The sequence below is a fragment of the Myotis daubentonii genome, chromosome 17 (assembly GCF_963259705.1).
Source record: "Myotis daubentonii chromosome 17, mMyoDau2.1, whole genome shotgun sequence".
In the NCBI taxonomy this organism is placed as follows: Eukaryota; Metazoa; Chordata; class Mammalia; order Chiroptera; family Vespertilionidae; genus Myotis; species Myotis daubentonii.
Genome location: NC_081856.1, coordinates 18,721,535 through 18,748,920, shown reverse-complemented (window position 1 = coordinate 18,748,920; position 27,386 = coordinate 18,721,535). Strand labels below are relative to the sequence as shown.

At 40.9% G+C, this 27,386-nt stretch overlaps 1 protein-coding gene across 1 annotated transcript in view; it reads right to left on the bottom strand.

The window, feature by feature from the left end:
* Nucleotides 1-21,580: 21,580 nt before the first annotated feature.
* The window catches only part of CPA6 (carboxypeptidase A6), a 194,816-nt gene continuing 189,010 nt past the window's right edge, over nucleotides 21,581-27,386 (bottom strand). Inside the window, exon 11 of the mRNA XM_059672668.1 lies at nucleotides 21,581-21,933. Within this exon, the coding sequence (XP_059528651.1) occupies nucleotides 21,746-21,933 (188 nt within the window). The 3' untranslated portion in view covers nucleotides 21,581-21,745. The remainder of the gene's footprint in view (nucleotides 21,934-27,386) is intronic.

The window sequence follows — 27,386 nt, the reverse complement described above, 5'->3', positions numbered from 1 at the left end:
GGGGGGAACGGTGGCTTTCGTCTTGTAAACCCACCCGTTGCCTTTGGCTGGAGAGATGTCTATTGTTTTATAATATCCTCACTGCTGGGGTTTCCCGCAGCTGCCTGTGTTTGCTGCTTTGCATTTTCTCCATTTCTCTTCGTGATCTCATAACCAAGGAAGATTCTGCGTATTCATTTCTTTCTTTCAGCTTATGAATGTACTGCTATGCCTCCTGGCTGCAAAAATGTGATAAAATTACTAGGAAAAAATTCAATAATTAATGGAAATTTTATTCCTCCCACTTACAAGATTCAGAAAAAAAGAATCTTATTCCAAATCTTGATATGTGGACTTAACCTTCAATTCTGAAGAGTAGAAAACATATACTGTGGACTAGAGAAAGAATGCTTTAAAAATGAATTTTTCTTACCGTCTAGGAATTAACAGGATCATGCCGGCCAAATTTAATTGACATGAGAAAAGATTGAAAGAGCCTAATACAATCACTGTTAGATTCTCTAAGATCTTCAGTATACCAGTCATTTAAGAAACTCTCCCTTAACAATAAAAGAAATCTCATTTGTTTGTTTTATGTAAATAGGCCCAGTTTTCGTTAGGGGGACATGAAGCAGTTATCAGAGCAGACACCTCTATTGAACTGAAAGTATTGTCTTTAATTTATTTGACTAACATTTTTTTTTCCCGTGAACACATCTCCTATGTGCCATAACCCATGCCTTCATATAATAACATTACATTTTATTTTAGCAAATATTATAAGATTAAAAATATAAGAGGCCACACACCTTATCTAGAGAGCTGGGGAAATAACAAAGTCTGTGAAGAATTTGGGATTTTTACCTACTTGCAAGCTAATGAGCTAGCCTGGCTCTGTTTCAAGGGTGTTGACAGAAGACATGAGACTCCTAGGCCAGAGACAAATGGCTTGATTTCTCACAGCACAGTGAGTAGGGATAGGATAATGTCCTGTCAGTGCCAGGTCCCCATGCCCTGCCCCCCTTCCCCCGCCCCAGGTCCCATGGCACACTCAGATCCCATGCCAGTACATGCCACGGGTTGTGTTATAGAAGAGGAACACTACGCTTCAGGAATGTACCATTTTTATTTTTATTTTTTTACAGAGAGGAAGGGAGAGGGATAGAGAGTTAGAAACATCGATGAGAGAGAAACATCGATCAGCTGCCTCCTGCACACCTCCTACTGGGGATGTGCCTGCAACCAAGGTACATGCCCTTGCCCGGAATCAAACCTGGGACCCTTTAGTCCGCAGGCCGACGCTCTATCCACTGAGCCAAACCGGTGAGGGCAAGGAATGTACCATTTTTATAATGAGTGGCATGCAAGATGCCACTTCAGCCCTCAGGATTGCTCTCCACAAGCACGACCATCACACATGGCCAGGCTGAGGAGCTGCTAGGGCTTTGTGGTCTTGGCCTCCCTGGCAAGAGTGTGCAGGGAGGGGTGCTCAAGGCCCAGGATGATTCACTTTTCCTAGCAGAAGCTTATTAGCTTGGGATGAAGCGATGTGATAAGAGCAGGAAAGACGCATTCCAGTCAAAGGAAGTGGTATTTGCCAGGGCCCTGAGGTATGAGAGGCACAGATGTTTCAGGAACAGTGGAGAGTCTGGCATGATGGGCATGGCGGTGATAAGTCTGAACAAGTAGGCTGGCATCTAGTCACCAAGGGTTATGGCACGTGGTTTTATTTTTATTTTACAAAGCTCGGAGCATTTTGATATGACATGATTGAACTTTATTTTCTATATCTGGTGATAATGTGGAGAATAGGCTGGAATCAGAGATAAGATACCTGAGCCTTTTACTAGGTGTCCCTAGAACACCTCACTCATTTTATGTCCTTTAAACCTCCGCCTTCTCCAGCCCCCTCCCCCATTTTTCTCACTTCTGACCTTATCTTACCCAATATCTCATTCTCAGCTTCAAGACCCTCACACTCTCACCTTCATGCCTGACAGCCCTCTCCCTTTAACCTACATTGAAAATGTTCAGATAGTTGCTGCTATGCAGTAGGAACATGTCTATTTAATTCACTGAATTTTCCAGTATTTTTCGAGTTGTAAACATGTTATTTTCTGGGAATTTATCCACTGATCTTTTTCCTATGTCAATAGTCTAGTAAGAATTTTTACTTGGCATGATATAATTTATAAATCCAAAGTCTATAAAAGGTACATTGTAACATTCAATTTATTAAAATGAAAAGTACACAAATACTCTATTTTAAACAGTATTTAATTATTCTAAAAAGAAATGTGAAGACAGGTATAAGTATAGTATTTTAAAAGATTAAAAATGGACTAACTATATTGAACATAAAGTCAAGATACCAAGTGTTTTCTTTTCTTTTCTTTGTGATTTTAAAACCTTCCAAATTTTGCAATGTATTCTGGGGAAGAAGTCATGGTGATTACTTTTTAACCTTTTCTGGGAAAGTACCACTGTAACAACCACAAATTCAGAGGCATAAAACAACACAGAGTTGTGGAGGTCAGAGGAGTGCAATCATTTTTTATTTGTCAATTATAGTTGACAGTCAACATTATTTTATATTAGTTTTAGGTATACAGCATAGTGGTTAGACATTTATATAATTCACGGAGTGATCCCCTGATAAATCTAGTACCCAACTGACACCATACACAGTTATTACATTATTATTGACTATCTTCCCGAAGCTTCTCTTCACATCCCTGTGACTGTTTTGTAATTGCCAATTTTGTACTTTGCAATATTTTTATTGGGCTAAAGTCAAGATGTCGGCAGGATTGTTCCTTCTGGAAGCTCAGGGGGAGGACCTGTGCTGTTACCTTTTTTTTTAAATCTTCTAGTGGCACCTGTGTTCCTTGGCTCATGGCCCCTCTCTGTCTTCAAAGCATGTCACTCTGACCTCTTTTTCTGGTGTTATGTCTCCCCTGACTCTAATCCACCTTTGTCCCTCTTATAAGGACCGTGTGATTACTTTGAGCCCACCTAGTTAATTTAGGATAATTTCCCATCTCAAAATCTTTAACCTAGTCACCCCTGCAAAGTCCCTTTACCTTTATAAAGGGAACATTCATAGATTCTGAGGATTAGGATGTGGAATTTTTGGGGGGGAGGGGTCAGAATTCAGCCTACCACAAGCTCACTTTCCATTGAGAACACTGTTCTTTTCTTCTTCCACAGCTTTACTTGATTTGGGGCTACAGCTGAGATCATTGGGCTCCCTAAACATGTCATCCATGTATTGATCTGTTTTAGAACAGGCTTAGCAAAGTATGTTCTTAGAGTTGGACGTTTCTGTGTAAATCCTCCTTCGCCACAGAATGGCTCCGTTTTGAATATGCCAGGTGGGTTTGGTAGGTCTGTCTCTCTCTCGCCCAGTGCCCTACCTGTCTATGCCCTACCTGTACCCACTCATCCTTCCCATTTCAGGCCTCATGGTTCCAGACTGCAACGTGCTGGCATCTGCATCTCTTTGCCCTGGTCTCGGAGCCTGTTCTGTCTGTGCTGGGATAGGCTGGGCATATGCAAAAATGAACACCCCCAGGTCCCAGCAGCCCTGACGAATTAATGAAGCTAGTGTATAAAGATCCCAGCTTCTTCATTTGTTTATTGTAATTTTTTTTTATCCTCACCCGAGGATATGTTTATTGATTTTAGAGAGAGAGGAAGGGGGAGAGAGAGAGATCGATGTGAGAGAGAAACATCAATTGGTTGCCTCCCATACCAGGGATCGAACTAGGTATGTGCCTTGATTGGGAATGAAACCCACAAGCTTTTGGTATAAGGGATAATGCACCAACCAACTGAGCCACCCAGCCAGTGCTATTTATTGTAATGTTTTATTGAGATATAATTTACATAGCAAACTTCATATTAAAGTACAAAATTCAGTGGCTTTTAGTATATTCACAATGTCACACAACCATTGTCACCATCAATATTTTTATCCCTCCCCCCAGAAATCTAGTTCTCCCTCCCTAATTCCCTGGCAACCACTTACCTACTTGCTGTCTCCATGAAGTGACCAATTTTGGACACTTTATATAGATGGAATCATACTCATTTTTGGATGGACAACTTCAAGGCACATGTTCAGTTCTGGTTTTCAGATTTCCCCAGCAGGATTAGGCTCATTGCCCACAATGGTAATGGGCAATTAATTGGCTGCCTTTCCTTTCTTGTCTCACTTTCCTACCTACCCACCAATGTTTCCAAGAATCACCTTTCAAATAAAGGGCTTGCACTCAAATCCTTGCTTGAAGGGTCTGTTTCTGGGGGAACCCAAAGTACCAGGTATATCAAATTAACAAATCCACTCATCAAATACACACTGAATATTTACTCTGCGCTTGGCATATTGCTCAGCACTGAAGAGGCAGCACAAACAATCCCAGTATCATCCCTGCTGTCACAGAGGGTATGGAAGCAGGGAATAAAGGCACTAGGCAACTTACAAGCGAGATGAGTGTTCTAAAGGAGTGGGTGAGATCTGAAGAATGGGAAGGACTTAGCCAGGTGAAAAGGGCAGGGAAATGTTCCCGGCACACGGGCCATTCTAAGATAAGGGTGAGCATGGTGCTCTGGGTGTGGGGGGTGGGGGGGGGGGGAGGGATTGAGAGAAAACCATATGGCTCTTGTAGAAAGAGTTGGAGAACAGTTGTGTAAGGTACTTACCTCTCCCTTCAATGAAGGATTTGGTGTCCAGCTGTGGAGCATACAGTGGTCAACAAAACAGTCTTCAGCTGCCAGCTACTTCAGGCCTGCCTTATCTCCCCAGAGCCACCTAGCCCAAGGTCACTCCCTTCTTGGAGCTGCCTGCATCTGGCGAGTGAGACAGGGATATAGAAGCACAGGCATCTGGCCTGGTGGGGGACATTCTCAGGGGCAATAATCACCCTAGAGCTCCTGGCTACGTTTGTTGGGTCTACATTGCAGTTTGATTGCTTCCCCAGTCCAACCTGCTGCTCCTTTACTTTCACAGGTGTTGGTCCTTAATAAATATCGCGCTCCTCAAACTCTGCGTCAGAACCGGCTCCTGGAGGACGCGGTCTTCAACAGCTAAGAAACAGGAAGGCTTTGTGTCATGTGTGATCCTACTATGAGGGTTCTTCTCCGACACGAAGGCGGTTGGCGATCCTTGGAACCTGATAGGATGGACTCCACCACCGATGAGGTGAGTGAGAGAGACTTTGGAGTCTTCCCTGAAGGGTTTGCAGGTATGTTGGTGCCGGAAGCCATTGCAAGAGTTTCATCGAAAGGTTGATGGAACTTGGGGACTCAACAGGGCTGAGTCACACATGCAGTCGCCTGTTGGGAATGGCTGAGGGTATTTCCCCAAACCTGAAAAGGGATGATTGTTGGCTGCCAGACAGCTCAGGGCATCTTAATCTACATGTTATTGCCTCCTCCTGGCCAAACACCTGAACAGCCGTAGGCTAATTCCCCATTCTGACAATGCCTCTGTATAGGAAACCCTGACCCTTTAAAGTATATATCTCTGCTTCGCCTCAGGACAAATTGTGTTAATAAAAAGCTTGGGGTTGCCAAAACCGGTTTGGCTCAGTGGATGGAGCGTCGGCCTGTGGACTGAAGGGTCCCAGGTTCGATTCCGGTCAAGGGCATGTACCTGGGTTGCGGGCACATCCCCAGTAGGAGATGTGCAGGAGGCAGCTGATCGATGTTTCTCTCTCATCGATGTTTCTAACTCTCTATCTCTCTCCCTTCCTCTCTGTAAAAAATCAATAAAATATATTTAAAAAAAAAAGAAAAAAAAAAAAGCTTGGGGTCCTAAGACGATGAGAACTTAGATCTTAGTTTCCTTTAAGCTAAGCTCCTCTAACCCCCAAATGCCTTTCAAAATTATATTTTGTCTCTGGACTCCTATTTAATCTACGCACAGCCTTCTCCAGATTCCTGAACCCTTCTAGATGCCGGAACAAGAACCCCGGCAAGTTAGCCTTTGAGACATCCTGGAAGTTCAAGAACAGCTTGGGGGTAGTGAGGGTTTGTGATGAGCATTAACATTTTGGGGGTACATTTAAAATGCATTTTATTCTTTGTATGTATTTTTCTAAATTAGTCTCAGATGATAACATTTGTAAATGTCTATGTAAATTAACCTTACTAGTAATAGATCTGTTTGGATTTATATGGTCTTTCATCCTTGGATCCCCTAGGAATGTGAGCAAAAGAGAAGATCATAGAAATATTTTTTTTCCATGGAGGATGATATGAGATTATATACTGCTGGCATTTTAAATTTAATGTTCTGTCTGGGTTGTAGACTTTTAAAATGATAATTAGATGCTACTCCAGTGGGTACTTTGAAAAGCACTAAAATATTAAATAACTGGAATGTTTAACTTACATTAGCGGGGACAGGGATATCTCCATTCCTCTGCCCGCACCTTAGAGTGTACCGCTATGGTCTAGTTTGCCCCCAGGGTACAGACACCAGAGCCCATGCCCACCCTAAAGATCCTGGGATGCTATAGAGATCTGTCTTCATTACAGATGTCTTGGAGCACACACGACTAGAGGCATAGGGATGGGCATTGCCATGGAGGCAATGGCACAGCCTGCCAAGTGCTGGAGTTGTTCTCCATTCTGGCACAGCTCCTGGGGGCCCCTGTGGTGACCCTCACTGCCATCCCTTCTGGGTCCCCTGGGTCCCTTCTTGATCTGGGGACCCATTTCAAGAGGCCATCAGGGATCCCTGATCTAAAGCCACCCTTTCTTGTCCCTCTAGTCCAGGGGTTCTCAACCTTCCTAATGCTGCGACCCTTTAATACAGTTCCTCATGTTGTGGTGACCCCCAATTTCATTGTTACAAATTGAACGTAATTAAAGCATAGCGATTAATCACAAAAACAATATGTAACTATATATATGTGTTTTCCGATGGTCTCAGGCGACCCCTGTGAAAGGGTCAGGCTGAGAACCGCTGCTCTAGTCACTTCCTTAGGTTCTGATGCCTCCTCTTGGGTGAGATTAATGTCCAGCACCTCCTCTATCCTTGAGGGAGGGGGGTGGGGTGCTATCTTTAGGACTTTTCAGGCGATTGCAGATGAAAGAAAGAAATATCCGTTATAAATTCTCTGCCATATAGCAAAATGTTTTGAATATGTGAATATGAAAGCAGTTTCAATGAAGTTCTAGAACAAATAAAATTAATCCATGGTGATGAAAATCCGAATGATGGTCGCCTCTGGAGCAGGGGGGGGGGGTGGGATTGGACTAGAAAGGGGCTTGAGGGTCTTTTCTAGAGAGAAAAAAGTATTCTACTTCTTGATGGGTGGGGGTGTATGTAAAAACTCACTGAAGTGTGTATTTAAAATCTAAGCATTTTATTTTATATAAGTTTAAAAAGAAAATAGGATGACAGTTCAAAAATGAAAAAGAAATGACTATATAAAACGAATTCAGGAAAAATTTAGATTTCAAAATTGTTTGGTTTTAATCTTCTGACTTCAAAACAGACAGAGGCAAGGGCCCACCATCAGCGTGCAGCTCTGCTAAGGGATAGGGAAACATTTTAATCCGTAGTTAATCATTTGTATTAGAAACCAAGAATCTCGCCTGCAACGGGAAAATACTGTTTTTACATTTCATAATTAAAGTTAGCTAGATGAGATTTGGTACACATCTCTTTGGCTTTTCTCTTCAGCTGACACAATTCAGCGGGCCCGTGGAGAAGGTCGTTTCAGTCAACATGGTTTCCTTATAACGTTGATGAGGAAAACAGGATTGCTCAGCTGGGGCCACTGTCTGTGAAGTTTGCACGCTCTCCCTAGTCTATGCCGGTTTTCTCTGGGACTCTGGGTTCCTCCCACATCCCAATAATCATGCATGTGAAGTGAATGGGCGGGTCTAAGTGCCCCTCCTGAGGGAATGTGGGTGGTTCTGGGATGGAAAGGTGTCCTGTTCAGGGTGGGTTCCCACCTTGCAACCTGAGCTGCTGGAACAGGCTCTGGCCACTGTGACCATGACTGGCATAAGTCAGTAGGAAAATAATGACCTTACTTGTTTTTATTCACCTTTCTTAAATGTACATCTAGGTCACATTGATTTCAGTGTTTAATATTAGAAGTGTTTCGGGTCTCTACTTAGAGAGTTGGTACTGTTTCTGTGACTACTAGAAATATGCCGTAGGAACTTAACTCTTGTTTATATCCATCAGCCTATGGTAAAACAGGTTCCCTTCTATGTCATTTTGCTTAAAGTTGCAGTTTCCAAGAACCAGCCAGGATGTTAAGTTGAGGACTTAATGCAGTGGTTTTCAACCTGTGGGTCGCGACCCCTTTGGGGGTCGAACGACCCTTTCACAGGGGTCGCCTGCATATCAGATATTTACATTACGGTTCATAACAGTAGCAACATTACAGTTATGAAGTAGCAATGAAAATAATTTCATGGTTGGGTCACAACATGAGGAACTGTATTTAAAGGGCCAGAAGGTTGAGAACCACTGAAATGTATTTCTACCCACAAAGTTTGCGAAAATAGGTGACTCTGTCCTGTCTGACCAGCTATTAGTGTATGCTCTTGACAGGCAAGGGAAAGTCACTTAGAGACTGACCACCACATGACCCTAGAGTGGTGAGAGAGTGATGAGGGTTCTACGACATTCCAAGGTTGTGCATGTGTGATGACTGGGCAGGTCTACAAACTAAAACTGGATTGGATGATGCAGTTCTGTAGAGTACGCCGAATGCTAGCCAGATCAGAACACCCTTGGGTGTAGATGTCAGAAATATCTTAGGACACAAGATGAAAAGTTTAATCAGCAATAGATAATTTGTTAGTATAAATATGCATGAGGATACTTGTATATCCCTTACATAAGTGGGACATATACGTGGGGCATAACTTTGAGGGATATAATTAAATGAAAATCTTGTTTTTTATAAAAAAAATCTGAAATTTAAATTTAATTGGTGTTCTATATTTTTATTTGCTAAATCTGGCAACTCTATGTTTGGGGTATGCTGAAAGGGCAGGGTTCTTGCTTGTTTTTCTTCACTGAAAATCAGAGACAAATAATCTTAGCCTGTGGTTCTCAAACTTCAGCTTGCATGAGAATCACCTGCAGAGCTTGTTAAAACTCAGAGTTTCTGATTCAGTAGGTCTGGGGTGAGTTCCCCCAAATTTGCATTTTTACCATCCCCAGTCATTACTGATTCTGTGGATTCCAGGGATCTCCTCTGAGAACTACTGGTGGGAGGTGATGCATTACAAAGGTATGTGCAAGGATTGCTAGAAAGGCTGTGTTGATGTATCCTGTCCATTGCCATTCCGCCCAGCACACTAAACTATGCATCACTAACGAGGGACAGCACATCAAACATCATGTACCATCATGTAATATCAATAAGCCATTTATTATATATAGTTGTCTCTGTTTCCGGACTTTATGGACACTCTGTAGGTAAGTGATTTGCCTCTGTAGTGAACGGATTGCCTTTTAAATTAAAATTCCATATTATAATTAGAATAGAATTAAAATTTACATAAGGCCATTAAATAGTAATAGCAGAGAACCTTTGTTAAATTATATACCAAATAAATATTTAACAAGGTGAGACACTCAGGAATGTTATTTATATTTTATTAAACACCACCACAATTTCCATAGCAAATTATATACACACACAGCATTCATGCAACCTCGAGATGTTTGGAATACAAGAGTGGAATTTCTACAGCATGACTTTGTCCAGGGACCTGATTTTCTTGGAGGAAGATACAAGAGGGATTTTCTTGTGCTTTTGATAGAACTGGAACATACTGGAATTTTAAAAGTAATTTGAAAGCTGATATTTTCTATTTCTACTATCAAGATCACTGGGTTTTGTTTTTCACTTTTCTATTTACTGGCTTGTTAAAATTGATTTGGATTTCCTCTTTTTAAGGAGAGAAATACATAGGAAAAAATGAAAGAAGATTACTAGGATATTTTGCTGGGTGTACTAATCCTTTGGCTATTGTTTGATCTACCACAGATATGTGTTACAATCTAATGATTAACTTACTAGAGGTAAATAGAATATTTAATGATATGATGTATAGGATTTCCTTTAAAATAGCTGCAATATGAGAAAAGTTGGAGGAAGAAAGATGAAATGTTTGGTAAAATATTGATAATTGTTGAAACTGAGTAATGGGAGTATAGGGTTTATTATACTATATTACCTTCATATATTTTAAATTTTTGATTAGTTAAAAAAAATTTATATTCTCAGTTTTGCCTCTAACTGGACCAAAAAACCATACTCAAATCATTGGAATGTTCTGTGCCTCAGTTTTTAAAAATGATCATATTGCAATTAATCATTAAGTAATTATTGAGCAAGACTTACTGTGTCATGAGCATTCTGATGGTACTAATTAAATTCTCAGGGATGTTGTCAGATTACTGGAAGGTATAATGTACTTCAAAAAAAACTAAACCTACATTTCAAATATTATTATCACTGAATCCATTGTTGAAATTCATTGAGTACAAATGCTTGGAGCACAGAGCTCTGGTAACTGAAGGTTCCTGAAGACTTTTTTTTTCATGTTTAAGAATAGGTATTCACGTTAGTTATCTGCTGAGAGAGCAGCTGCTCAGATTCAAACGTGAGAATAGGAAAGAAAAAAAATATTACACATTTTGGCTCCTTCTGTGTTTTTGAGGAAAAAGCAAAGCAACCTTTAAGATTTCTAAATACCATCTGTATCTACTACACGGTAACATATAATTTAATTTGGACAGTTTTGCGGTCAATTTCCCAAATGGCAGGTAAATGTACAAAGAAAAACTAAAAGGTTAAGAATATGCAAGCTTGTCTGTCTTTTGCTGTGCATGCACAAGCATAAATGGTTTAGAAAACTTGGAATACAATCCAGGCATGGCTGTGTGGCAAGCTGCCAGAATAGGGGAGACGATGTCCCCTTCTTATTCGTGGACCTGACCGTGGCATGAAATGACCCGTGGCCTGAAGGTCTGGGGTCTGGAGCGTGTGACCACAGTCCGGCTGGCAGCAGAGTGGTTTACTGTGCACCTGACGGGTGCTAAAGACGTGAGAACAAGAAACAACTATCAATGAGGATGAGGATGCACCTTGCACCCAGTGGAGTAGGGTAGACATGGGTTCCATGTGACAAGTGTGTGGTGTACTTACCCTCCTGAATCATTAGAAATTCTTTCCTGTGGTCGTTAGGCAATGATTCCCTGCCTAAAAAGGTGTATTCTGTGCAGAGGGTTAAAATGCTTTCGTAATGTGGTGTGTTTGAACTAACCGTATCCCCTCTGTTATGGACTGAATGTTGTTGTCCACACTCCAATTTGTATGTTGAAGCCCTAACCCCAAGCATAGATATATTGGAGATGGGGTCTCTGAGGAAGCAGTTAAGGTTAAATGAGGCCATGAGGGTGGGGCTTCTTCTCCCTCTCCCTCCCTCCCTTCCCTTTCCCCTTCTCTCTCTCTCTTTTCCACCTCTCCCTCCCCACTCTCTTCCCTTCTTCTCTCTCCGCCACCCCCTTCTCCACCCCCTCCACCTCCATAGGCATAAAAGAAAGGCAAAATAGAGGCCTTACCAGGAACTGAATTTGTTGGAATCATGATTGGACTTTCAGGTTTCAGCACTGTGAGAAATGAATGTTGTTTAAGCCACCCAATCTGTGGAATTTTGTTTTGATAGCTCGAGCAAACTAATACGTCCTCCAATAGACAGTGAGCTGAGAGCACTTACTTCTGGCACCAGAGAGGTCAGCTTTTGTAGGAAGTGTGGAGAGAAGTCTGGATTGTGAGACCTACCTGGAAAGGCAGGCCAGTGGGAGGCAACAGAGGGTGGTGCTTATTCAGAGGCACAGAAGTTGCCAAGCGAGAAGGCATTGAGGCAAGCTTCACTTTCCTTACAGTTTTGCTTGTGGATTACCTTGGCAGGAGGCAGAATCAATCTCACACTAATTGCTCAGTAAACCTTTGGGTAAATGCACAATTCCCTTGGGACGTGGATTTCCTCCAGCAGATCGCTTGTTTGCCATATATGCACAATGGTTAATGTATCTAATAACTCTTTTGGTCTTGTTAGTTTCGATTTTTAAGAATAATATCTTTAAAACCCAAGAGCACCGAATAGGGATATTTCCTCCTAAATCAGGGGTGGGCAAACTTTTTGACTCGAGGGCCACAATGGGTTCTTAAACTGGAACGGAGGGCCGGAACAAAAGCATGGATGGAGTGTTTGTGTGAACTAATATAAATTCAAAGTAAACATCATTACATAAAAGGGTACGGTCTTTTTTATTTTTTTTAGTTTTATTCATTTCAAACGGGCCAGATCCTGCCCGGCCCGCGGGCCGTAGTTTGCCCATGGCTGTCCTACATTAAAGTCTATATTTCAATGATCGCCTCCTTTTAGATGAGGTAGTTACTGAAATTTTTTTTCTAAGCTGACTTACTTTGTCAACAGTGTGTTATAGGGAAAATTTTTTCTTTTAATTAAACAAGATGCCCAGTAGCTTGGGTTTGAGAAAAATAGATCAAGATGAAATTCTAATGATCATTTACCCATAATCAATGAAGATCTCTGCATGCTTTGATTATATTAATATTTTTCTTGCCAGTAAAAAAATATGTCTGTATTTCTTACCCTATGTTGTTATGGACTGTAAAATATAGAAAACTTTGCTTGGTATGAATGATACGGGGCTCAGACCCTTTGCTGATATTTTTCATATGTTACCTCCTTTAATCCACACAATATGCCTGTAATACAGGTCTTCTTATCTCTGGTTTGCAGATAAACACTAAAGGGTGTCTCCTCTGGAGCACAACTTAGAGACTCAGCACTGCTAATCAGAATCTTTTTTCTAAATGTAAAACCAAATATACTATTTGTTTCATGTGTAGTTTTGCTTGTGGATTACCTTGGCAGGAGGCAGTATCAATCTCACACTAATGGCTCAATAAACCTTTGGATAAATGCACAATTCCCTTGGGAATTTTGAAAACACCTTATTCCATGATCTGCTCATGCCATTTTCATTAATATTTTGGAAACAAAAACCTTACTTTGAACTTAAAAAAGCCACTAATAAAAATGTACAAGTGTCATTACTCGGCAAAATAATGCCTGGGCTAAATATAAAAGTAGAGTAAGCCTGGGAAATGGAGCCATTATTCTCATATGTAACCCAACAGGAGTTTTAATACAATGTATTGTGTGGCGCCAGAAATTGGTGCTGGCTGATTAAGCTGGAAAGGAATTTATTATGTAGATATTAATGGGAGAACTAGCTCAGAGCTGAGTCTCAGAATGCTGTCCAGCTGCAGGCTGCAGAACTGGCTAGATGAGTTTAACCAGGGCCCCCACTACTGCCCAACAAACATTAGGGAGACTGCTGCTGCCCCCACCCCGCCACCGCCATTTCTGCAGCATGAACTTGGCTGACAGTTTTGCTACCATGTGGATTCTATGTGGTCTCTCCTTTCTCAAATTGCTCTTTTTTTTTTTTTTTTTTTGGTTTTGAAATTTGTATTACCTTATATATTTATATTAAATATGCAGTACAGATTTTAATGTTGATAAAAGTGGGATCGAAATGGTTTATTCTCAAATGATGATGTACTTAAAAAAATATGGCCCAGCACTTTCAAAGTCCTTGTTGAACAACACAGAAAATCTTCAGCAATGATTCTTAAGATTCCTTCGTTACTTTCTTATCCATTGCTCGCCTCCTGTCCTTAAATTTCCTGGGAAACTTCCCATTCCTTTTCCCATTCCTTTTCCAGGTGTCCTCTTGCTCCTATTCGCTTCCCCACCCTTCTTCCCAGTTCCCCATGTAAAAGCTCAAGGACTGGTCCAGTAAGGAAAAACCTGTCTTGGATGGAGACAGAGGAAAGAGATTAGGACAGGCAAAACTAGGAATCCTCTAGCCCTTAAGGGAAGGAAACGGAGATGTGAAAGACAGTGGGTGCACTAAAATTTTGTATCCAGTCATAGGGACACCTTTAATAGTGATTTTTAAGAAGCATTTGAAGCCCTGGCCAGTGTGGCTCAGTTGGTTGAGCGGATTCTCTTGCATTGAAAGGTCACAGGTTCAATTCCTGGTCACGACACAGGCCCGGGTTGCTGGCTCACCCCTAGTAGCATGCAGGAGGCAGCCAATTGATGTTTCTCTCCCTTCCTTCCTCTCTCTCTCTCAAAAAAAGTCAATAAAACATATAAAACCCCCCACAAAGAATTACTTGGAATAATTAACTAGTCCTCACAAATATGCACATTGCTATAAGATATGCAGTTCAAATGTTTATTGTGATTCAAAGTGACTTCTATACGAAAGGAACTAGGCTAAAGATAATAAGTACACAAAAAAGAACAGACTACCAAGTTATCTTAAAAGAAAGATAAAGGCTAGTGTTCATATTTCTGATTCTTAAGAGTCATTAGTTTAGTTTTAAGTTCTCAGTACAGAATTAATCCTTTGGGGGTAAATTCTACTCAGAGTTATATTATTATCATAAATATTTAGTTGATTCCTGGACACCCTTAGCTCAGTGCTACCTCTTTAGGATATCCTCATGTGTCTCCCATGATAGATTGTGACAGGTGCAGTGACACTTACTTCAAATATTCATTCTTTTATGAAATTCTGTTGACCCTGGCACAGAGCCATCACACTGTCTATTCAACATTTGCTGCTCTACCAAATGAAAATCTTACACAGTATTTGAGTCCAGTGTTGCCTGAGGCAGACAGCTGGATCTAAACACACCTAGCAACACAATTTCTGCTTAGCAAATATCAAATAATCTCCCTTAGAATACTGAATACAGCTTTAAATTACTGAAGAATGCTACCTAGGACAGCAAGGTTCTGTATAACTATATTAGAAATTCAATGACTGAATCTAACACCAGTCATTGGGTCAGACATATCTTCTTTCTGAGCATGTACACTGGGCTGCTGGCTCATTTTCTGGAGGGGATGGGTGCTCCTAGTGTTTTTAATTCTTCCCAAATGGGGAAGCATTTATTCTGAGAGACAGTTTGAAACTTCAAACACACTGTTTCAGTGCTACGTGGGAAGCTATCATTTTCATTTAACTCATAATTAAATTATAAGGTGAACAGTACTCTAGAGTCTATATACTATGAAGTCTAGACTTATCCTTCGATGTGCTTCTCTTGTCTCGCCTGGGCTGGTGGAACAAGGATGGATGCCCTGGATAGAAACTCTCACAGGACACCCATGGGGGAAAGAGGGTCGTCCTAGAAGTCGTAACTGCAGAAACACGGTGGGGTGATTGGCAGCCCCTGGAAAGGAGGAGCTTGAGTCTGCTTTAGAAGGTCTTCAAGTTGTCACGTGCATTATTCAGATAGTGGCTCTCAGCACCATTTGTTTTGTGACATATTTAGGTATTCAGTATAGCTGTTTTCAGATTTATTATGCAATATTCCGATTCATGAAAATACTCTATTAAATGCAATTGCTCATGTAATTACTTTGCTTAATCTACAGCATACTTTAATTAACATTGCACAGAATTCTGATTTAATCAATTAGATTTGATCACGTATAACTTAGCTGTAAATACTTTTCATGATGCAGCAGTCCACAATAATTATCGAGAGCTAAAGAAATACACGACACCACCTAAAACTAACAAATTTCCCATGCGAAGAGAAGTAAATCATAATTTAAATATAACTTTATTTAGGAAAGTAAACTACAAAGAGTAGACAATTCTGTTTCTAACAATAGTCTAGTGAAAACAACCTCGCAAGGAGTGTTAGAATTTTAAAAATATGCTTTATTTTTGCAGCTATTTCCCAACAGTTAGCCATGAGAACAAATGATTAAACTCAAGCAAGATTCATCACTTTTTTAGTTTTGTTAATAGTCGCATTAATATCAGTATCTCATATTAGTTTACTGTTATGGGTTGACTTTTGTCCCCCTGCCCCTCAAAAAAAAGAAAAAAAAAGAAAAAGAAAAAGGTATGTTGGAGTTGTAACTCCCCAGTACCTCAGAAGGTGACTTGATTTGGAAATAGGGTCAACTGCAGATGTAATTAGTTAAGAGGGGGTCGGGCTGAAGAAGGGTCGGCCCCTAACCCAGTGTGGCTGGTTTCCTTATAAGAACACCAACACGGGACAACACAGAGATTCGCAGGGCAAAGGCCATGTGAGAGGAAGGCTGAGTTTGAACTTGTACCTGCAAGTCAAGGAACACTAAAGATAGCTGGCGACCGGCCAGAAACTAGGAAGAGGCAAGGAAGGATTCCCTACAGGTTCCAGAGGGAGTGTGGCCCTGCTGACACCTTGATTTTGGAATTGTAGCCGCTAGAACTGTGAGAAGAATTTCTGTCGTCTTTAGCCACCAATTTGTGGTGCTTTGTTATGGCAGACCTCGGTCACTCATCCACTCACTGAAACTAAGTTGAGAACTACAGCTCAACATGATCAGAATCTATAACATTACTTTTGATAGTAGTGTGTGGGGGGGAAGTATCTTGCTAAACTATTTTTTTAAAATGCATGTGCTGTTTTTCATTTGGTTAACTTTACATTCTAAGCAAGTGTCGACGTAAAGATAACACTTTTTGTTCCTAGCACCCCTCTTCACACAGCACTGAGCCGAGTGCCTTGAACATAAATCAGCCAGCAGTACATTCTGTGGCTTAGTTTAAAAAGATTAACCTATAAATATTAAAATACCCACTTATAGAACGTGAGCCCTAAATATATACAGTGTTACTGAAATGTGGGAGTAATTATTGAGAAGAATTTACATGAGGTTCATCAAGGCAACTTTTATCTTGAAACTATATGTGGGTAATAAGCTATATGCCCAGCCAATTTGTGGATTATTGAGATTCTGTCATTTCTGTTGTCTTTATTTTGACGTTGAAAAAAATATTCTTAGAACCTATGCTATGTGAAGGACAAGGAAAAATAAGATAATATACATTTAAGTTATTGGTGTTAACTTGCTGAAAGATCTTATTCCATAGGGTATAGAATAGGTGGAAATTAAAAATATAAAAAATGGATTTTGGAGGTGATCTGTAAATTCTTATTTCAAGAGTTGATCATTGTTTGGTTGTTACAGGGGTGGTCATGTTTGATGGGAAGACATTAGTAGACAACAGCAGAAGATCTCAACCCAGACAGTTATCAGAACGGGGGCTCTGCAACTGCTCCCAGTCAAAGGCAAAGCTTCCTGGCATCAAGGGCCCATGAAGGCCACCAGATGACACCAGTCAGTTGTGCGCATCTTTGTCAGGTCCTTTGATAAGCAGTATTTCCCCAGTCTTGGGGGTCTTCACGACCTTCTAGCCCTCCTGGTTGTTCTGAGACCTTTGGCTTTTGCCTATTCTGTGGGTGGAAATGACTAGTATACAGCCCTCTCCTCCTGGTCATTTCTGAGCCTGTACTGCCAGATGGGATGGATTGGCCTTTAAAGTCCCAGGTGTACTATTCCCAAGCCGGCCTGAGCCTCACACCTGCCTGAGACCCATTCCTGCAGATACATAACTGGAACTAGAGAAAAAGAGATAAACTACGTTGGTAGAACATAGAGAAGATTAACATTTCCTGATTGTCTACTGTATTCTAGGTTCTGTCTGTGCTAGGCATTACACATATGATCTCATTTACTATTTATAAATTTAATTTTGATTTTTTAATTGAAACAATGTACACTTTCTTTTCTTTTTTTATTTTTTTTATTTATTGCTTAAAGTATTACAAAGGGTATTACATATGTGTCCATTTTATCCCCCCGCCCTAGACAGTCCCCTAGCCTCCCCTATCCCCCAGTGTCTTATGTCCATTGGTTATGCTTATATGCATGCATACAAGTCCTTTAGTTGATCTCTTACCCCCCTACCTCCTGCCCCCCAACCCTCCCCGGCCTTCCCGCTGCAGTTTGACAATCTGTTTGAGGCAGCTCTGCCTCTGTATCTATTATTGTTCAAAAGTTTATAATGGTCTCTATTATCCATGAATGAGTGAGATCATGTGGTATTTTTCCTTCATTGATTGGCTTATTTCACTTATATCTTTTTTTTTTTTGTTAATCCTCACCCAAGGATCTTTTCCACTGATTTTTAGAGAGAGGGGAAGGGAGGGGGAGAGACATAGAGAGAGAAACATAGATGTGAAAGAGACACATCAATTTGGTTGCCTCATGCACACACCCCAACCAAGATCAGGGATCGAGCCTGCAACCAAGGTATGTGCATGCCCTTGACTGGAATCGAACCTGGGACCCTTCAATCCTCAGGCTGATGCTCTATCCATTGAGCCAAACCGGCTAGGGCAACAATGTACATTTTATAAACATCAAAAAGACTGGGTGGTGAGTAGTTGGGAATTAATTTTAAAAAACCATCTTCCTTTAAGAGGGGTATATTCTTTGTATGATTTAAAAAAAAAACACAGCCATCAAATATGACAAGGCTTATATTACAAGCAGTAGTCCTGCCTGGCTGATTGGCTCAGTTGGTTGAGCATTGTCCCATGCACTGAGAGGTGGCTGGTTTGATTACTGGCCAGGGTATATGCCTGGATTTCGGTCTCTATCCCCAGTAGGGGGTGTGTAGGAGGCAGCTGATCAATGGTTCTCCCTCCAATGTTTCTCTCTCTTCCTCTCCTTCCCTCTCTCTCTAAAATAAATAAAAACATTAAAAACCAAACAAACAGCAGTCCTCTGCTCCATCCTTCTTCACTCCCAATCCCCTTTCATTAAATCAATAATTCATAATCTCTTAAATTATTTCTTCTAGTACTTACCTGTTTATTTCTAAATTAAATGCAAATACTGATATTTCTCGATTGTTTTTTCAGTTTTAGGTGTTGTCTATTGACTTCCTACTATGGCAGATGAGGAGTTAGCTCTCCTACTACTATTGCTCCTGTTCTCACATACATGTACTTCTTCCTGTCCTTTAAATATATTTATATCACAATTTTGGTTAATATTTAGGACTAACATTGTTTAACTGTATGAATACTATTTATAGCTAAGTCATATGGTAAACTATGATTATATTTCCTCTCTTGTATTACTCATTGTTTTCACCAGAGTTAACTATTGCAATTTTTATTTCCTTGGTTTCTGTGCTTTTATTACTAATTCACCCCCAAACTTTCTGATGCAAGTAAAAATTGCCTCTGAACCTGTTTAAGTGTTCTGTTTTATATTCATCTTGGAGAATTTCATCGGAAGTCTTCAGTTCTCCTCCTATTCCAACTCAGTTTTTCTCTAAGCCTGACAAACAGCTGTTACTGGGACTTCCCCCTTCACCATTATTTTTAGGCCCCCCCCCCCCATGCCTTTCTCCTGTATTGGAATTCCGATTTTCTGGGAAATACATCTTTCTCTTGGTTTACTTCCTTGTTTCAGTAGAGCATATTCTTCACAAGGTACATAATTAAGGAGCTCAATTTTATGAAAATATTCCACCCTGACATTTCATTGATTGTTTTGCTGGATGTAGATTTTTAGGATAGAAAGGGTAGAAATTTTCCTCAAAACTCTGACACAATGCGCAATCCTCCATTGTCTGCAAGCTTCTGTGGGGCTATTGAGACGTTTCATGCCACTCTAGTCCTCATTCCCTTGTGATCATTTCCCCCCCTCCTCTCTGGAAGTTTTTAGGCTCATCTCTTTATCCAGCTGTTCACGGTGCATCAGATATATCCTCTGAGAGGATTTGTTTTTGCTCCTACCAAATACTGGGAGGATATAACCAATCTGGAGGTAATCTGAATTAAATTCTTGGTTGGCGGTTTGTCAGGTCACTTAGGTATGGGTTTCCCCCACTACCCAAAAGTAGCTTGTTCCTAAGAAGCCTTTCAAAGGCTGACATGGCATAAAGTGAAGAAGCCGTTTCCTCAGGACACATCTTGATAATAGATGCATAAAATAAATCGGGAGGAAGCCTGGATACAGTTCAGAGATCTGGTGGCTTGATGCTGGGATGCTGCGTGTGATTCCCTGGGAAGGGGCTCGTTGGGGCTGCCCTCGATGCTCGGGGTGTGAGCTGTCTCTTTAACATTGGCTGCAAAACAGATGCGGAATGCTATTTTCACTTTTCAAAAAATCTTCCTCATGAGAGACCCGGAGAAGGCCAAGGGCTCAAAAAAACAACAAAAAAAACCCGAACAAAAAAATAAAAAAAATCTTCCTCAGATTTCTTTTGGTTAGTGGAAACAGGTAGTAATGTAAGTCTTTTGTTAAAGTGGAGCGGTGTAAAGCAAGCTTTTGAAAAGCAGGGGATACCGATAGTGTGAATGTGGGCCACAAACCCAGGTGAGGGTTGACGGGTGGTTCCAAATTCTCAGTGGCAATTTCTCCCCACCGTACTCTTGCCAAAAGTTGGAACTGTCCATTTTCCTTGTGGTCCACGGGAGGTGTGTATGGGGGTTATTTGTAATTTACACCCGAATCTCCAGAATCTGGTGGGAGAATCTGCTACTGGACTTCTCACCCCGGAGGAGCCTTGGGCTCCGTTCTCTGCTCTCATTTTCCAAAACGCTGTGAAAATCAGTCTGTACTCAGGTGGTGTGACAATGCCCTCAGGGTAATGATGCACCACTTACCTTTCTAGGTTCCTGCCTTTGCTCAATGTATGCCTGAGATTTCCCTACTTTTTGGTCTGATGTGTTAAAGATTATTTTAAAAATTATCTTTTTCCCCCCCACATGTTTTCGTTATTTCCAGCAGTCCAGATAGAGTACTATGCTGTCATATTCCTGGAAATAAGAGTCTATATCACCTTTCTAAGCCTCAATTTTCTCATTTGAAAAATGAGGATAATAGCAGTAGCTACCTGACAGTATTTGAAGAATAATGTGAGATCATTACATAAAGCTCTTAATGCCGTGTCTGGCAGCCCAATTCATGTTTTCTCCTATTTTTTTAAAAATATATTTTATTTTTTACAGAGAGGAAGGGAGAGGGATAGAAAGTTAGAAACATCGATCAGCTGCCTCCTGCACACTCCCCACTGGGTATGTGCAACTAAGGTACATGCCCTTGACCGGAATCGAACTTGGGACCTTTCAGTCCGCAGGCTGACGCTCTATCCACTGAGCCAAACCGGCCAGGGCGTTTTCTCCTATTTTAAAAGTGGTATTCTCAGAGTCTAATGTGCTCTATCTTGCTATATTTTTATGGGTATATGGTACACTAATGCTCAGGGTAAAGCTGTGAATAATCTGAGGTCTTGAAAATTTTATTCTTATCCTATTAAGGATTATAGTTCTTTGCATTTCAAAAATTTCCATTTCTGGATTCAGAGTCCAGAGTGCTAACCATTACACCATGGGGCCCAGGTAAAAAAAATTTCCATTTCTAAAGGACCAAGTGATTAAACACCACTGGTGGCTCTTAATCGAGAACAGGTGATTGATTGAAGTGACATTCTCAATTTGCACATTTTGTGAAACAAAAGACTTTAAAAATATCCCCACCTTAATCAAACAAGACTCTAATGGGGTATAAAATGGATGCTTTTGCTTACAACAAACGAGGCTATGCTCTTATTTATTTATTTACCTTTTTTTTTTTATTGCCACAGAGAGTTGAATTGCATGAGAGGTTCCTTTAAAAGTCCACAGATATGCTCACTTCAAACAGTTGCCTCTCTCTTTAAGAACAGTTTTCATCCACTGCCCAGCAGCTCCTGGGCAGAGTCAGCTGTCTCGCTGGCGGTTGACCTGACCCTCGGGCCATCTCAGGGACACTTCTTCAGCAGGTGCATGGCGATGTTTTTCACGGCCAGCATGGTCTCTGTACAGGTGGGTTTGATGAGCACCTCCGGGAGTAAAAACCCAAAATGCCCAGTGTCACGCAGTTCAAAAGCAAACGTGTAGGGTATTCCATTTTTGTAGGCCCAATCCATCGAGCTACCAGAACTCACATCTGAAAGTTAAAAGAAAAAAACAAAACCGGCCTCACTAAAGAGTCTGTATAATTTTCAAAAATGTATATATTACTAAGCTATCCTAAATTCTTCCAATAAATACTGTTTCACCAAGAATGATTTAACAGAAGTTCCTTGGCCTCGGGCTCAGAGACCTTATAAATCAGACCTGCCATTTTTGAGAACCTAGTCTAGGTTTTAATGCTTTTCCAGTGTATTGACCTCAAAATTTCTCAGCCTCAACTCCAATAACATTTATTTCCACTCGAACTTTATTCACCCATGACCAAAACCACACTATGGACTTTTCTGCTTCTTATCACTCAGTTCTTCTTCACTTCCAAGGTCTAGCATACTGCAATTCTGTTCCCAGAAAACCTCGTTTCCTATTCTTCCCCTATTTTTTTTTTCCTCCTAATGAACTTGTTCTTTGCCTTTGCTTAAGTTTATAGTTCCCAGACTCTTCCCAGCCTTATAATTTCATTTGTCTCTATACCTGGCCATGGTCAATTACTTCACTGAATTTCTCACCAGAACTCTAAAAATGACTCATCTAGTCTTTTTTTCTGCCTTGGTTTTGCTGATTCTCGATCCCTGACCCAGGGTCTCTGCTTTGACGCCTTATGAGGGAGCTGGAGAAAGCCTTTGCCATAAATTCACACTAATCACTGAAGTCTTTCTCTGTTCCTGATGCTGCTCTAGGCTCCTTTTTCTACACCTTTACTTACTGTTTTTCATTCCCTCTAGTCCTGCCCATCACTTTCTTATTGTTCCCATACTCAATGAGTAGTGAGCCAGCCACCTCCTCTGCTGACCTCATAGCCCTCTGACTTCCCTCCTTTAGCTCAGAAGAAGAAATGTTGCTCATTTTTTACACGTGTCATCTTTTGATACCATTCATTACTGTCTTCTCTGCTAGTGAGCGGGTCCCTTCTCCAGGCTTTTGTCTCATTAATCAAATCCCCCTCTATCTTGCAGCTGCATTGGCCAAAGTGTTTAAGCACCACTTTCCTACAGCACTTCCTGCTCATGATCCTGCTATATGCCATCCTCTTTTTCTTCTTCCTGTTACTTTAAAACTAAAAGAGAATTGCTCTATGTTTCTTCTACATTTTCAGTCGCTTTCACTTTGGCTCTTGCCTCTATCTGTCTATGAAAACTTTTTTCTTAAAGGTCACCAAGCACAGCAGGGCTGATCCCCCCGCCGTCCCCCACTCAGATTCCACTTTCAACCTCTCCATAGCGTTTACCCTAGCTGACAGTCCTTCCTGACAGCTCTCTCCTTCTGGCTCCTGTGACCCCATATATTCCAGCTTTTCAGCAGAGTCAAGAGTGCAGACAACAGAGGCAGACTGTATCCAATTCTCCCTCCTGTGGCTGCTCTGTGCCTCAGTCTCTGCTTTTGACAAAGGGATAACGCCCACTGCACACGGGTTGTTGTGAAAATGAAATAAAATAATGTGCTTAGCCTATACTAGCTGTTACTGTTTTTCATCTTTACATCCCAAAGTGCTTAGCATGTAGTTCTTAGCCAAACATGCTCTTAATAATTTTTAAATAAATGAATACATGTTTCATAGAATAATCTTCATATACTTTTCTCCTGAAATGTATGTAATGCAGCCTGACATACACCATTACGTTAAAATGTGCATCTATTCAAATAATACCACTTTCTATGCTATTTTTGCCGGGACAAATTAGACACAGAATTAGTGTGGGAAGATGACAATTAGATGACTCTGTTGTTTCTCAGAGGCTTCAGCTAGGACAGGCTGTATCTTCATTGTCCCTCCGGGTTAGAGTACACTGGAACTACAAATAGTCGTCATAGTAGCCAAAGCCAGAGACAGTCTGTGCCAACAGTTAGCTCATGGTCATGTGACAGCCTCATTTCTATGGTAACAGGTTCTTCTCGGTAAATATCATACTATGACTGTGCCGTGATACCAAGCTGCAAAGGTGAAGTGTGAGATTTTTAAAATGAATGTTTTGAAATTGTTAATATATATTGGTGTTAGTTGGTAGTGTGATTTCCCCCATTACTTAAAATTTTTAATTTTTCAACTATAGTTGATATTCAATATTATGTTAATTTCAGGTTTACAGCATAGTGATTAGACATTTATATACCTTATGAGGAGATCCTGCCCAATTGGTCTAGCAGCTCCTTGGAACCATTGCAATATTATTGACTATATTCCCTGTGCTGTACTTCCCATCCCCGTGGCTATTTTGTAACTGCCAACTTGTACTTATTTTTTAAAAAAATAGTCTTTATAGTTGAAAGTATTACATAGTCCCCTTTTCCCCCCCATTGTCGTCATCCAGTCTGCCCCTGCCCCCTAGTCTCAGCCTTCCCCCTGCAATTGTCTGTGTAATTTGTACGTCTTAAACCCTTCCCCCTTTACAGCCAGTCCCCTAGTCCCCCTCCCATCTGTTAATCATCTGCTCTCTGTATCTATGAGTTTGTTTCTATTTTGTCTTTTAGATTCCACATATATGTGAAATCATATGTATTTGTCTTTGTCTGACTTATTTCATTTAGTATAATAATTATAGGTCAGTTCATGTTTTCACAAATGACAAGATTGCATTCTTTTTTATGGCCAATGTATACATGTACCAACTCTTCTTTATCTGAGTGTCTATCCATGGACACAGGTTGTTTCCATATCTTTGCTATTGTAAATAATGCTGCAATAAACATAGGGATGCATGTATTTTTTCAAATTAGTGTTTTAATTTTCTTTGGACAAATACCATGAAGCGGAATAGCTGGGCCATATGGTAGTTCCAACTTACAAATTTTTAAAAAAATATATTTTATTGATGTTTTACAGAGAAGAAGGGAGAGGGATAGAGAGTTAGAAACATCGATCAGCTGCCTCCTGCACCCCCTACTGGGGATGTGCCCGCAACCAAGGTACATGCCTTTGACCGGAATCGAACCTAGGACCCTTCAGTCCGCAGGCTGATGCTCTATCCACTGAGCCAAACTGGTTAGGGTCCAATTTACAATTTTTAAGGAACCTCCATACTGTTTTCCATAGTGGCTGCACCATCAGTGCAGGAGGGTCCCCTTTTCTCTGCATCCTTGCCAACACTTGTTTGTTGATTTATTGAGGATAGGCATTCTGACATGTGTGAGGTGATATCTCATTTTGCTTTTAATTTGCACTTCTCTGATAATTAGTGATGTCGCAAATCTTTTCATATGTCTATTTGCCACCTGTACGTCCTCTTTGGTTAAATGTCTGTTCAGATGATCTGCAATTGCTAGTTGTCTATGTTGGGCTTAAAGGTGCCTGGGAAAGGCTATGCTGTCACCGAAGCCGGCTGCCACTAGTGCTGGGCTTGGGGCTGCTTAGCAAGAGGTACTGTACGAGCATACTGAGGCCAGACACTGCTTGCTTTGGGTTTGTAGAGCTTAGAGTTTAGTGAAGTCTGCAGTACGGGCCAAGGCTGGTTGCTCATGTGGAACAGCAGCTGGAGGTGGTTCCAGCTGGTATATGAGTTGGGTGGGTGGGGTCTTAGGTAATCACCAGGGTGGGGCAAGTATTAACCAGGTGGCTAGGGACTCAGATTTGTCACCTGCTTGTGCATACCAGCTGAATTGGGGGAGGGCTCAACAAAGGAACAATGGTGCCTGGCAGCACTTCTGTCCTTGGACAGAGCTGCCTCTCTGGCCCCACCCTGAAGCCAGTCATTTCATTTCCTCCCCATAAACCCCTGGTGCTTTTCCAGCTGCCGTGCCTTCCCTGTGATTTAGGGTGAGTGTTTGTGAGTCTGTGCTCAGGTCTTTTAAGAGGACGCCTGGATCTAGAGCAGCCCTCCATCTCACCTGGACAGATCCCTGCTGGTTTTCACAGCCACATGTGGTGGGGACTCCTCTTCTTGGCCCTGGTGCTCTGGGCTGGGGAGCCCACTGAGGGGTTGGTAGCTTTCCCTCCTCAGGGGGCACCTCTGCAGCCAAGATATCCTTTCTGATTTGTAACCTCCACAAATGGGTGTGGGACCAGACCATTTTGTGTCCCTGCCCCTCTTACCAGTCTATAAGAGACTTCTTTTGAAAATTCATATATAAATTGATTATAGAGAGTAAGAGAGAGGAAGAGGGAGATAGACACATCAATGATGTGAGAGAATAATTGATCAGCTGCCTACTGCCTGCCCCCATGTGCCCTGATCAGAATTGAACAATGATCTCCTTGTTCACAGGTGGATGCTCAACCACTGAGCAACACCAGCCTGACAAGGCTTCTTCTTTATATTCTTAGTTATAGGACTTCTGTTCAGTTAGTCTTCAGGTGGTTCTCAAGGGTGGCTGTTCTACAATTCAGTTGTAATTTGATGTGGTCATGAGAGGAGGTGAACACATCGTTTACCTACCCCACCATCTTGACTGGAAGTTCATAATGTGATTTTTAAAAATACTGTATTTCCCCTTTCAGGGTGACTTTATTGAAAAGTAGTTCCGAAAAGGTCAGCCTGAGACTAATGATCATGGAGTGTGAAAAAAGTTCTGATACTTAGGACATTCTCATTATTAGCATAAGTAGTGTTAATTGACAAACCAAGCTTCTGAAGGCTGAAAAAAGTGAATGGTTATGAATATAATGATGATTAAAGACATCAAGAGAAATTTTCTACTTTATTATAATGCATAATCAGGTGTCACTATTTATACATATACACATGATCTGTGTGTGTCTACACCTTAACATGTATACATGGACATTCAAATATTTAGGATTTCTCACTAGATTTTTCAAGTCATATAGTCAATGAATTTCAGAGTTTGAAAGGCCACGAGATATGATTTGTCTGATTTCTCATTGAACAGTTGTGGGTACTGAAGCTCAGGGTTAAGGCCTTGGCCAGGATTGTATCCTGACTTGTGGCAGAATCAGGACTAGAATCCACGTGTCCCAATTCTTCATCTGAGTTCTTTCTCAATTGTTCTTTATTTTATGTAAAATAAGATATATTTCAATCACCTTTTAATGAAAAATTCAGCTGAAGATGCTATGTAAGAAGTAGAATTTCATAACAAGAATGGTGGAGGAAAGGAATAAAAAGGAAGCTCTGTTCATGCTGAAACATGACTTCAGGATTTCCCCAAGGCCCATTTCCAGGCTTATGGCGGTTACAATTGCTTAAGGAGCCCATTTTGGTACTTTCTGCTGCCATAAGATCTCAATTCAACTTGGCAGTCATTACTACATGACTAGAATATTCTCTGCTTCAAATTTATTTAAATTGGTACAGTGATTTCTGTTGGGTAGTGTAAAACTAATCCAATATCAACTCCCTTCATCTTCCTTGGCTAATTTGGTAGTCAAAAATTTCATGTTAGGGGGCACACACTTTCTCTTTTTTTAAAGGGAAGTCATTATACAGGATATTGGCTCAATAAATGACTCTGACACAACACACACAGGAAACTTAC